Consider the following 13115-nt stretch of genomic DNA (forward strand, 5'->3'; position numbering starts at 1 on the left):
TAAAGTTTCAAGGGATAGTTTTTCCTTTCTTCCTTTAGTATTTCTCCAGAAAATCCAAGGTTTCTCTAAAAAAAATGGAGTAATTTTTAAGGCAAACATGAAAAGACTCCTGGGCCACAGGTTTCTTCCATTAACTGCTTTTAATTCTCAAGGTGATCTAAATTACAGTGAGCTCTATAGAATGTACTCTAATCATGTGGTTCTGTGGTAAATGGTAACTGAAAATGTGGCTTTAATCAAGGCCAATATTCAGTTGGTATACATCCATGTAGCCATACTGTTATTGAAAGCTAGTACCCACTCTGACTGGTAAGTGTCTGACTGTATCAACTGTCAATCTGAATATCTCTCTGGTGTTATGGATACATAAGCATGTTAACTCAATCAGCTATCTTATTTAAGGAATGTCAAGTATACACAAGATCTTTGTGATTAGCATTGTTGAGAAACACAGGTGGAAATGTGAGCTATGTTCTCTCCCAACAGCTCATGAGCTGGTACAATTAAATAGTAATTCAGATAGTCTCAATTTACAAATATTTGGTTTTAGTATCAATTGGTATCTCCCAGCCACCAGCAAATATACCAGTTAGGTACTGCTTTAACAAGCATCAGAATTCATCTAAATTAGTATTCTTAAATGCTGACAGGACAGCATGGCAATTCTAAGAATAAGCCATCAAAGGAAATCCAGACAGGTGTTTAAAATATGGAAAGCATGTAGCTGAAAATTAACATTACAGGCATACCTCATTTTACTGCACCCACTTTACAGCACTCCGTAGTTACCATGCTTTTGTTTTTAACAAACTGAAGGCCTGTGGCAACACTGCATCAGCAAGTCTACTAGAGTCCTTTCCCAATAGTGTTTGCACATTTCATGTCTCTGTGTCACATTTAAGGTAACTGTCAAAATATTTCAAACTTTTCATTATTTTATTTGTTATGGCCATTTGTGATCAATGATCTTCTGATGTTACTGTTTTAACTGTTTTGGGTCACCACAACCTCAATCACATATAAGATGGCAAACTTAAATGATAAATGTTGTTTGTGTTCTCTCTCTCTCCTTCTCCCCTGAGACACAACAATAATGAAATTAGGCCAGTTAATAGCCCTACAATGGCCTTGAAATGTTCAAGTGAAAGGAAGAGTTATAGGTCTCTCACTTTAAATCAAAAGCTAGAAATGATTAAGCTTAGTGAGGAAGGCATGCCAAAAGCTGATAGGCCTCTTGTGCCAGTCAAGTTGTGAATGCAAAGGAAAAGTTCTTGAAAGAAATTAAAAGTGCTACTCCAGTGAACACACACTGATAAGAAAGCAAACTAGCTTTACTGCCAATATGGAGAAACTCTGAGTGGTCTGGATAGAAGACCAAACCAGCCACAACATTCCCTTAAGCCAAAGGCTAATCCAGGGCAAAGCCCTTATAACTCTCTTCAATTCTGTAAAGGTTGACAGAGGTGAGGAAGCTGCAAGAAAAAAAGTTTAAAGCTACCAGAGGTTGGTTCGTGAGGTTTAAGGAAAGAAGCCATCTCCGTAACGTAAAGTGCAAGGCAAGGCAGCAAGTGCTGATACAGAAGCTGCAGCAAGTTACCCAGAAGGTCTCACTCAGATAATTCATAAAGGTGGCTACACTAAACAGATTTGCAATGTAGATAAAACAGCCTCCTATTAGAAGAAGATGCCATCTGGGACTTTCACAGCTCAAGAAAAGTCAAGGCCTGGCTTCAAAGTTTCAAAGGACAGGCTGACTCTTTTCTTGTCAGGGGCTAATGCAGCTGGTGACTTATGCTCATTTACCATTCTGAAATCCTAGGGCCCTTACGAATTATGCTAAACCCACTCTGCCTGTGCTCTGCCCTAAAGTGGAACAACAAAGCCTGGATGGCAGCACATCTGTTGACAACATGGTTTACTGAATATTTTAAGCCACTGTTGAGACTACTGCTCAGAAAAAAAGATTCCTTTCAAAATATTACTGCCCATCGACAATGTGCCTGGTCACTCAAGAGCTCTCTGTTGGAGACACACAAGGAGATTAATGTTTCCATGCCCCATAAAACAAATATCCATTCTGCAGCCCATGGATCAAGGAGTCATTTGACTTTCAAGTCTTATTACTGAAGAAACACATTTCATAAGCATACAGTGGTCAGAGACCATGATTCCAGTTGTCTGGCAGATCTGGGCAAAGTAAACTGAAAACATTCTGGCAAGGATTCATGATTCGAGATGCCATTAAAAACATTCATCCATGATTCATGGGGAGAGATCCAAATATCAATATGAAGAGGAGTTTGGAAGAAGTTGATTCTGAGCCTCGTGGATGACTGGGAGGGGTTCAGGACTTCAGTGGAGGAAGTCACTGCAGATGTGGTGGAAATAACAAGAGAACTAGAAGGAGAAGTGGGGCCTGACGTTGTGACAGAATTTCTACAATCTCAGGGCAAAACATGAACAGATGAGGGGCTGCTTCTCATGGATGAGCAAAGAAAGTGGTTTCCTGAGATGGAGTCTACTCCTGGTGAAGATGCTGTGAAGTTTGTGGAAATGACAGCAAAGGAGTTAGAATACAGAATATTACATAATCCTAGCTGATAAAAGCAGAAGCAGGGTTTGAAAGGATTGACTCCAAGTTTGAAAGTTCTACTTTGGCTAAGATGCTATCAAACAGCATCACATCCAAAAGAGAAATCACTTGTGAAAGGAACAGTCCACGGATGAGGCAAACTTCATTGCTGTCTTATTGTAAGAAATTGCCACAGCCACCTTAACCTTCAGCCACCACCACCCTGGTGAGTCAGCAGCCTTCAACATCAAAAGACACCAAGATCAGCAAAAAGATTATACTCACTTAACGCTCAGATGATGATAAACATTTTTTTAGCAATAAAGTACTTTTCAGTTAAGGTATGTACACTGAGTTTTAGACATAATGCTATTATTGCACTCTTTAATAGACTATAGCATAGTATAAACATTAACTTGTACATGCACCAAGAAACCCCCCAAAAACATAATTTGATTCATTTTATTGCAGTGGTCTAGAAGTGTAATATCTCCGAGGTAAGCCTGTAAACAAATAACTTAAACAACAGAAAAATAATCAGTGTTACTCTATGGTGTAATGCTATAGATGACCTAAATATTATTAAAAGATACTAATCCTTATAAATAGAAGTTATATGGCAAAGAAATGGACTAGTTTTATGATTTTGGAAAAAGTCATACTTCCAGATAATGCCAGTGCCTATGAAGAATATCCTACAGAGATTCTAAATATTGTATCAATAAGGTATTTATATTTTCACCATTTTTCATACCACTTACTCTCTCACAATAGCTAGTGTTGACTATATAAACTATATAAAGCAATCTGGGGATATACTATATTAGCTTAGCAATAAAAAAAAATTCTTTCAAATCACCATTAATACCTAGTAAAATTAAGATTATCAAGCAATATAGCATAAGGACTATTATAATGTACACTGATTATCTTGTAATGTCACTAAATCAAGAGTGTTCAGAATTAACTATTTATACATTTTATCTTTTTCGGTAGACAAAGGACTCCTCAATGAATCACTACATCCTCATTCCTTTCCCTTTTCCTTTAGTTAATTCTCACCATATTAAAGACCTAAGAATCCTGGGTCCCATCACAACTTCTGAATGGTTTATGCTCCAAAACAAGAAATTTGTTGAATTTTAGAAACAACGTTGTCTGGAGTAAGCACTTCCAACCTATCCAGTCTTCTCTTTCCTCTATTTCTGAGACAACAGAATCTCTAAAACCAGACGTTTTTCATAATTCTTATCCTTTTTTTTTTTAATTTTTTTTTTTCAACGTTTTTTATTTTTGGGACAGAGAGAGACAGAGTATGAACGGGGGAGGGGCAGAGAGAGAGAGGGAGACACAGAATCGGAAACAGGCTCCAGGCTCCGAGCCATCAGCCCAGAGCCTGACGCGGGGCTCGAACTCACGGACCGCGAGATCGTGACCTGGCTGAAGTCGGACGCTTAACCGACTGCGCCACCCAGGCGCACCCCCCCCTTTTTTTTTTTTTTTTAATTAATTCTTATCCTTTTTGAAGACAGAAGTGACAATGGAAGGGAATCAAAGTTGTTGTGGCTTTTGGGCCAATTAAACAGTTGATATTTAGAGACCAAAAATGAATACTATAGGGAAGGACTATTCAGACCCTTAATGTGCCTTGGTACTCTTATCAAAACTGGTACCTTAAAACGAGTACGGCTCTCTTGAATTGCCAAGTAACTGAGTGGACGTGGCTCTTTAGTATAAATTAACTTTATTATTTAGTATAAATTGATATTAACTTATTTATAAATTTAAGAAAACTTTATCTCACATATGTAGTTATAATTATGAGCAGGAGCTAGTTTTTATCATTTACTGCTGGTATTCTCCCTAGGAAGAAAGTAATTATTATCTCAATCAGTCTTGCTGTTTCATCCAAAACTGATTAAGGGGAATAAATACCAGAAGCTTAATGGAAATAAAATAACAAATGCCACTGGATGTAAGGTTGAAAATCTAAAAATCTGGGGATTATTCATGAATTTTTTTCTATTGCCACCGATTACACAAATAATCAAAGTGGCTCAAATATGATAAAACTAATTTTCTGACTTTTTAAAAGAAGTAAATACCAGGTATCTGGCACCCAGAAGAGGTCTACTAAAAGGAAATGAGGATACAAAAAAACGACCAGAGATTTTCACTTCAATCTCTTCACAGGATATATTTTTTTGAACCTACTCCAATTCTGAAAGTATCTTTAAACCTTTTCAGAACAAGTTAACATGGTTAATGTATACATAAGCTATGTATACAATTAGCAATTTTAGTGATCACTATCCTACCTTGGATCACAATTTTCATATCTGTCCAGTCTTCTCTATTAGTGTATTCTTTGCTGTGCTGACATAGCACATACAGATTTGTTTTCACTCCGAATCTATTGAAGATTTAACATAAGTTTCCTATCTATTAATTATAATGCAGTGCAATCAGTGAAGACTTTATTTTCAAATATATATTTTAATTATTAGAATTCAAAATAGAAGAAACACTCATGGTTATTTTTCTCTCAAAATCAAATGTCTTATTTACTATTTACCTGGTGGTGGAATCAGAGGTGGAGCAGTGCTGACAGTTGGAGGAGGTGGAAGAAATGGAGGAGGTGGAAGGTGGGTGGGAGGAGCTCCTGGAGGGAAAAATGGAGGTGGTTTGCTAAAATTGTTGTCTACTTCAGTAGCAGATCTTTCAGAAAGGACCTAAAATTAAAATATAGTTAATTTTAAAAACATATCTAAGATTAAAAACTCAGTAAATTTATTTCACTTAAGAAACAAAGTAAAAAGTTTTATTCACATAACACATATTTTGAAGCAAATTTTCCATGTCTGTGATTTATGTGTATGTGTACAGATGTGAGTATATACTCACACACACTATTTAAGATGTCCACATAAAGCCTGGAATAAATGATTAAATCATTACCAAAAAAACTTACTAAGAATAAAAACATTCTGGGGCGCCTGGGTGGCTCAGTCAATTAAGCGTCCAACTTCAGATCAGGTCATGATCTCATGGTTCATGAATTTGAGCCCCATGTCAGGCTCTGTGCCGACAGCTCAGGGCCTGGAGCCTGCTTTGGATTCTGTCTCCCTCTCTCTATGCCCCTCCCCTGCTCACGCCCTCTCTGTCCCTCTCTCTCAAAAATAAGCATTAAAAAAAACTTCAGAAAAGAATAAAAACATTCTCAATGAGAGTATTCATAAATTAAGTACTTTAAATTTTTTTTTTTTTTAACGTTTATTTATTTTTGGGACAGAAAGAGACAGAGCATGAACGGAGGAGGGGCAGAGAGAGAGGGAGACACAGAATCGGAAGCAGGCTCCAGGCTCTGAGCCATCAGCCCAGAGCCTGACGCGGGGCTCGAACTCATGGACTGTGAGATGGTGACCTGAGCTGAAGTCGGATGTTTAACCGACTGAGCCACCCAGGCGCCCCTAAATTAAGTACTTTATAAATATAATGTAATAAGTATTATCTTTGTTACCCAACCAAGTTACTGTACTCGCATTAAGGCAATGTAATCATTAGTCACAGATAGTAGCATTAAGAAATCAACATGGCAACAGAAGAGATCCACTGTACCAGGGCCTATCAGCAGGTGGTATGCATTAACAGGGTGCAAATAATAGGCAGCCCGATATATAAATAACTTTTTCATGTGAGCCTTGTAAATTTAAGAACAAGGGTTCATACTTGAAAAGTGGAAGTGTTTACAAAATAGTGATTTGTCTAAAAAGGTAAGGGACAGGCAGCAAACCTACAGGAGTGACACACAGAAATCTGGATTTTTGTCAGGCCTCCCTGAGGGATTCTGATGTGCAAACACATTTAAGAAAACAGCAGAAACAGACAACATAATGTGCTTTTAATGTACACTTCTAAAAATCCTTGCTGGCTGAAGGGTATCTTTTAAACATAATCCCTCTTTTCATTAACTTCTTCATTTTTAAGTATAGCAATTTTTGTAACACTTATGCTGATAAGCTATTTTTTAAAGTAGGGAACAGAATTATTCTAAGAAATCCAGGCATTTTAATGGTGGGGAAAAGAAGAGAGAACTATCTACCAGCTTAGAAATGATTTACCCTCAAGCATGCTAAAAACAAGATTAATTTATTAAAAGTAATGAGGATCAAAACACTTTGACATTTTTTAAAGCACTGATAAAAAGGAAATAATTTTTAAAAACGTATGATCAAGCTAATAGCTGAAAATCTGTTACTAAAGTTCTAACTTGAATTATCCAAGTTACTAATAACTCATCTCCTTTCATTATTTCACTTGAAAACAAAGAAAATCTACTTCCCCCCAAAATGTCACATTTAATAAATTATGTATGTCCGTACAATGAAACTATCATAAAGAAATTTTACATATTTTTAAGAATATGGAAAAATGCAAATGATAATTTTTTTTAAAGGATACACAAAAAAGAATCATAATAGTATATCATAATCTTGCTTGGTGACAAAGAGAAGTAAGTACCAGAGTGTTAAGAGTGGTTATCTTTAGATGCTAGAATTATCGGTAGTTTTATTTCCTTCTTTAAACTTTTCCAATATTTCCCTTTTTTAGTCCAATTAGCCTATATATTATGCTTACAGCAAAAAAAAAAAAAAAAAAAAAAAAAAAGAGAAAGAAATCTTACTGAAAAAGATCTAAAGGTAATAACTTCTAAATAGAATAGCTTTTGTAATAAAAGTGATTAATTCCATATTTTAAATCTAAAATACCTAACATATAACATTGCACTATAAATGTATATCGAATAATTAAATTAGAACATGGATGTAATTCTTCAGTTTCAAAATTAATTAATTTTTAAAATACGAAACCTGTATGTTGCTGTTTTCGTTTGCCCGTCGTCTTCCTTCTACTCGGCTAATTGTTATAGTCTGACCAATAACATCGATTGCCCCAGGTAATCTCCTGTAACATAGAAATTGAAATCAATTCAGTTTCACCTAATTAGATATTTGAAAAATAACACAAATATTAAGTGAGAAATAAAGTCTAAAACCTTTTGCAATGTACTTTATAAAATAAAATCAGAGGATAGTACACATTGAAAAAAACTTCACTAAGTTAATTAGATCTCACTATTTCATACTGTCATAAAGACTAAGCTTTATTTAGTAAGCTGGAACCTATATACCCAATGACGATCATGTTAAATTCACAGATTTTCTTTTAAATTTACTTTTTTAACAGTTTCCAACTGAATTTATCTTTGTGGAACTGAATCAGGTAGCAAATGCTAAGCAAATGGAAATAAAATTTTTTTGGCCACTGTAATTGTAACACGTATCATAGTTCTATTACAGAAACTTAAAAATTCCCCCAGAAGACTTGAAATGAAATAATGCTCATTTTGATACACACTGTATTTTCCTTAGTGATTTATTCCAAGCATTAGAAAGCATACAATGGGATCCAGTTTTCCATTTCTGATAACTTGCCTTTAAATAGAAAAAATTAAATATTTAAATGCCTACTCCACCTCCAGTTGTATTTATAATCCATTAAAGAAGTATATGAATACATTAAAAACAGTCTACCAGAAAATGATGCTATAAATTTATCTAGGAAAAGCAAGTAAGTTAAATTTTAAAAAATAAGGTTAAAAGCCATTTAGTTAGTAGTTAAGGATTTTATGAAAGTATATATGCTTAACAAGTTACAGAAATCACTTGTAGGAAGAGGCAATGAACAATGGATGCAAATTAGATGAATTTCTCTTCATCTCTACTTTAGTTCTGAACAATTCTGCCTTTAAAACTTTGTAGAAGTAAAACAACCAAGTACCATGGATCTTTCCACAGTCACAACAGTTAGGTTCCCAAAATGACTAACAGCAGCTACCATTTGCCAAATGTCTACACATCATACCTAAACCTCACAATAAAAGTCTGCACTTACTGAATTACCGTATAATTGTGTTAGAGATGTTAAAGCCAGGGCCCACGGGGAGGTCACTGGCATCAGTAATAACTAAATGGCAAAACTCAACTTTCAAATCTGAGTCTTTCTGATTCCAAAGCCTACATACAGATCCCTTCCCTTGAGCTACACTGCCTTCTAGCAAGATAACTGGCTTTTGAGAAATTTAAGACTTCTGAAAACCAAAACTGGTGAAAGTTTGCCTCAAGGGAACCTTGAGATGCCCCATGATTATGTGCTCACAAAAACAAAGACCCTAGAAACAGTATATAATGGCATCTGAAATGTCTTCAACTACATAGTCAGCTCCTACTTATCATCTTGCCCACTTCGAACTTCTATTCTATATAATTCTAATATAATTTTTAAAAAGTTCAAGCTTTTCTGATTTTATGCCCAGGTCATTGACTTTCCGGATTTCTTCATGATCTCAAGGAGTGAAAGTGATTTTATTTACTTAACTTGTACCCCTTCAATATAGCTGGAAACTATCCTAACATTCACACATTAGAAAAAATCCAAATATCTCAGACATAAAACAAGTATCTCTCCAATTTTTTCCCCTAAAACTTAATTACAAAGCTATGACCACTGTAACTTTGTATCAAAACAGATGCCATCAGCCCTCTAATATCCACACACAACTCAGATTCCAACATCCCAACAGATACAGGTGCATATTCTGAGGCCAGAATTTCCCTTCACCATTTATTGCTACCAAGGCTTCATCGTAAAAATCTTTACCTCTACTATTTCCTTTTCCACTCTTTTCTATTCCCGATTGCTGGATTCTCCCTTCTAAAACTTATTCCACCTGAAGAACAAATTCTCACACGTTTGTTTGGATTTTCAACTTCTCCAAACTGCTGAAGTAGGAAAACTTAAATCTAGATCTAACACTCTAATGTCTTTCTATATACCATGGATTTGTAAAGACTTCTGCTTTCAAAAATTCTGGGACACATGAGAGTACTCACTTCTTAAAGTTTATCTTAAATATGGTCAATCTAATTTTTTCAGCTTTAAGTGAATTACTGAAGATTCAAAATGGCAAATACTAAGTTTCTAAAAACACACGTGGAAAATTAGCCTTAACAAATGTCCATCACTAAAAGAAATCCAGAAAACTACAATTTCTTACACATTATTTCCACAACAATACCTCTTTACCCAGGCATTTTTACCACACAGACTGATATATCTTAGAAATGTGAAGTTTACCATTTTGTTCAGAAATATTTTAGGACAAATACATAAGCATATACCGAAGTAACAAACAGCACATAATATTTAACAGACATGATTAACTATCCAATGTTATTCTGATGCCACATTATGAAAAAATGACATTGAACTATATTATTCTGAAAATTTTTAATGACACATTTCTATTTCAATGCATAAAAAGATTTAGTAGAGCTTTACTATGAGGATCTATTATAACTTGAGTTTCCACATAGCACAAGTTTATCTTTTTTAACTTTTTTTTAATGTAACTTATTGTCAAATTGGCTAATACACAATGTGTACAGTGTGCTCTTGGTTTTGGGAGTAGATTCCCATGGTTCGTTGCTTACATACAACACCCAGTGCTCATCCCAATAAGTACCCTCCTCAATGCCCATCACCCATTTTCCCCTCTCCCCCACCATCCCCCCCATCAATCCTCAGTTTATTCTCTGTATTTAAGAGTCTTTCATGGTTTGTCTCCCTCCCTCTCTGTTTGTAACTATTTTTTCCCCCTTTCCCTCCCCCACGGTCTTCTGTTAAGTTTCTCCAGATCCACATATGAGTGAAAACATATGGTATCTGTCTTTCTCTGACTGACTTATTTCACTTAGCATAATACCTTCCAGTTCCATCCACGTTGCTACAAATGCCAGATTTCATTCTTTCTCATTGCCAAGTAGTATTCCATTGTATATATAAACCACATCTTCTTTATCCATTTGTCAGCTGATGGGCATTTAGGCTCATTCCATAATTTGGCTATTGTTGAAAGCGCTGCTTCCACATAGCACAAGTTTAACTGGGCTTACACGTTTGTTCAGTAAGGCAGATAGCTAATATAGCTACCAAGATTCTCTTCTGTGTTGGACTAAACCATATAGCTAAAGAGAGACAGAAACTAACCATGATGGAGATCTGAAGTTTCATTAATCTACAAGCTTAATACAGGCAGTGGATGTTCACAAGAGCCTCTATCTTTCGTGAAAATGAAAATATCTCTGAAATTATAATGGAATTAAATTAAAATTAAAATGGCGTATTTTGATGATTCTGACATAAACTGCTTACAAAGATAAAACAAAATTTTTAAAGTGACAGAATTAGGGCCCAGGGAAGACAAAGAATTAATTATTAATCTTTTGCCACAAATTTATCTCTGAGCTTCTCATTTTTTACCAGCCAAAATAAAGGACATCTTTAATAACAAGTCTTTTAATGTAAGATAAAAACAAAGCATTAACTCTGAAGACTGCTCTTCCCGGTAACAAGAGCACCACCTACAATGTGCTAGGAAGCACTGTTCTAAGCACTTTAGATACATTTACTCTTCACTACTTCCCTATGAAGTAGCAATTATTATTATTATTATTCCCATTTTACAGAAGAGAATAAAGAGAAAAAAAATTGCTCCTGAGTCCATGTTAAGAGAAAGTATGATAGAGTACAGTTTTTAAACTTTTTTGACCCCAAAATATATTTAAGAAACACATTTTACACAGTAATCCAGTAAACACATATAAAAAACTAAAAGCTTCATGAAATAATACTTACACTTATTAAAAAGGAAAGAGTAACATTAAAATCAAATACGAATTATTAGTATTAAATATCACACACACACAAAAAACAATACAAACCCCAGAAATATCTGGTGGTTGAGACCACAAAATTCATTTCACACCCCACTAATGGACTGCAATCTCATGCTGTGAAAAACTGAAATAGGGACAAAGTCTCCAATTACTACAATGAAAACATAAGTGAATTTCACAGAACCGTTTCTCAAAATGTTCCTCAATATCGAGTGAAGCATAACAATGTACGATCCAATAAAAGCAATTCAAATCAGGGAGAGTAAAACCACGTGGTCTGAGTACATAGCCCTTTTGATGCAGGCTTTATCTAAAGATTTAACTGTACTTTTGAGCAAGGGTCCTTACCTAGCATACATGGGATACTGAGGGACCAAGAGGATCCTGAACTTAAATATATGCATGTGTACAAATGCATTTTTCAGTCAAGAGTCCACAGTTTGCAGGAAATTTTCAAAGAGGTTACTGCTTTAAGTACAGAACCACTACTCTAAAAGAATAAATGAATCATGTCCTTGAGAAATCTATGAATGTTGCCTTCTCACAATAGAACTTCTAATAAGAACTGAGGAGCAATAATTCATGAATGCATTTCTCTAGGAAAAAACGTAGATGTGACAGTTTCATATTCCCAAGTTAAGACACATGCAGTAGTATGATTGCCTAACTCAGGTCAAACATCTAAAAAGATGGCTATAACAGTTTTGCATGGAAGTTGGTATAACATCTTTTTTATTTTACGAGTTTTTTGTTTTGTTTTAGTTTATTTTGAGAGAGAGAGAGAGAGAGAGAGAGAGAGAGCAAGCACAGGGGGTGGGGGAGAGACAGGGAGAGAGGGAGAGAGGGAGAGAGGGAGAGAGAGAGAGAGAAAATCCCAAGCTGGCTCCTCACTGTCAGCACAGAGCCTGATGTGGGGCTCAAACTCACAAACCATGAGATCATGACTTGAGCCGAAACCAAGAGTCGGACACATAGCAACGGAGCCAGCCAGGCACCCTGGTATAACATCTTTTAAGCTACTTTAGGAAAGAGAAGCATTGAAAGACATGAGGAATGAATTTAGCCACACAGGATGGGGAAGGGAGGACATTTTAAATGGAGGGAATAACATAAGAGGAAAATAATATTTGCAGGATTCCAATTTCCAATTTTACAAATATACTATCTACCAATCTATATGCAAAAGAAAAAGCATGATATACCTTTGATACTGGTTACCAACAAAAAGACTTTCAAAGAGGCAAAATATAATAAATTAAATGAGACTCACAAAAAAGAAAGTTCTATGAGGTTGTAAAATGCAATGCAAATGTTAGTGCCCATCAAAGCAAACTCTATCATTTTACCTCAAATTCCAAGGTGGTCACTAAACATTTCATTTTAATCTTTATGTCAAGCCAGAATCCGATCTCTCAATCAACGGTTCTCAATGTTTCCTACACATCAGAATCATCCGGGAGTTTTTTTTTTCATTTTTTTTTAATGTTTATTTTTGAGAGAGAGAGACAGAGCACGAGTTGGGGAGGGGCAGAGAGAGAGAGGGAGACACAGAATCTGAAGCAGGCTCCAGGTTCTTAGCTGTCAGCAGAGCCCAATGCAGGGCTCGAATCCACGAAATGCGAGATCATGACCTGAGCTGAAGTTAGATGCTTAACTGACTGAGCCACCCAGGCGCCCTTGGGAGCTTTCAAGAATCCCAATGCCCAGAGTACATACCAGACAATTTAATTTCGTCTCTAGGGCTT

At 35.6% G+C, this 13115-nt stretch overlaps 1 protein-coding gene across 18 annotated transcripts in view; it reads right to left on the reverse strand.

Annotated features, from left to right (window-relative positions):
* FIP1L1 (factor interacting with PAPOLA and CPSF1) overlaps positions 1 to 13115 on the reverse strand; it is a 78617-nt gene that overhangs the window by 28875 nt on the left and 36627 nt on the right. For all 18 annotated transcript variants that reach the window (XM_042984528.1, XM_042984536.1, XM_042984535.1 and 15 more), the window contains 2 exons: positions 7444 to 7537; positions 5148 to 5304 (listed from right to left, as the gene is read on the reverse strand). In XM_042984528.1, coding sequence (XP_042840462.1) covers positions 5148 to 5304; positions 7444 to 7537 — 251 coding nt within the window. The remainder of the gene's footprint in view (positions 1 to 5147; positions 5305 to 7443; positions 7538 to 13115) is intronic.

This window comes from Panthera tigris, chromosome B1, assembly GCF_018350195.1.
Source record: "Panthera tigris isolate Pti1 chromosome B1, P.tigris_Pti1_mat1.1, whole genome shotgun sequence".
Lineage (NCBI taxonomy): Eukaryota > Metazoa > Chordata > Mammalia > Carnivora > Felidae > Panthera > Panthera tigris.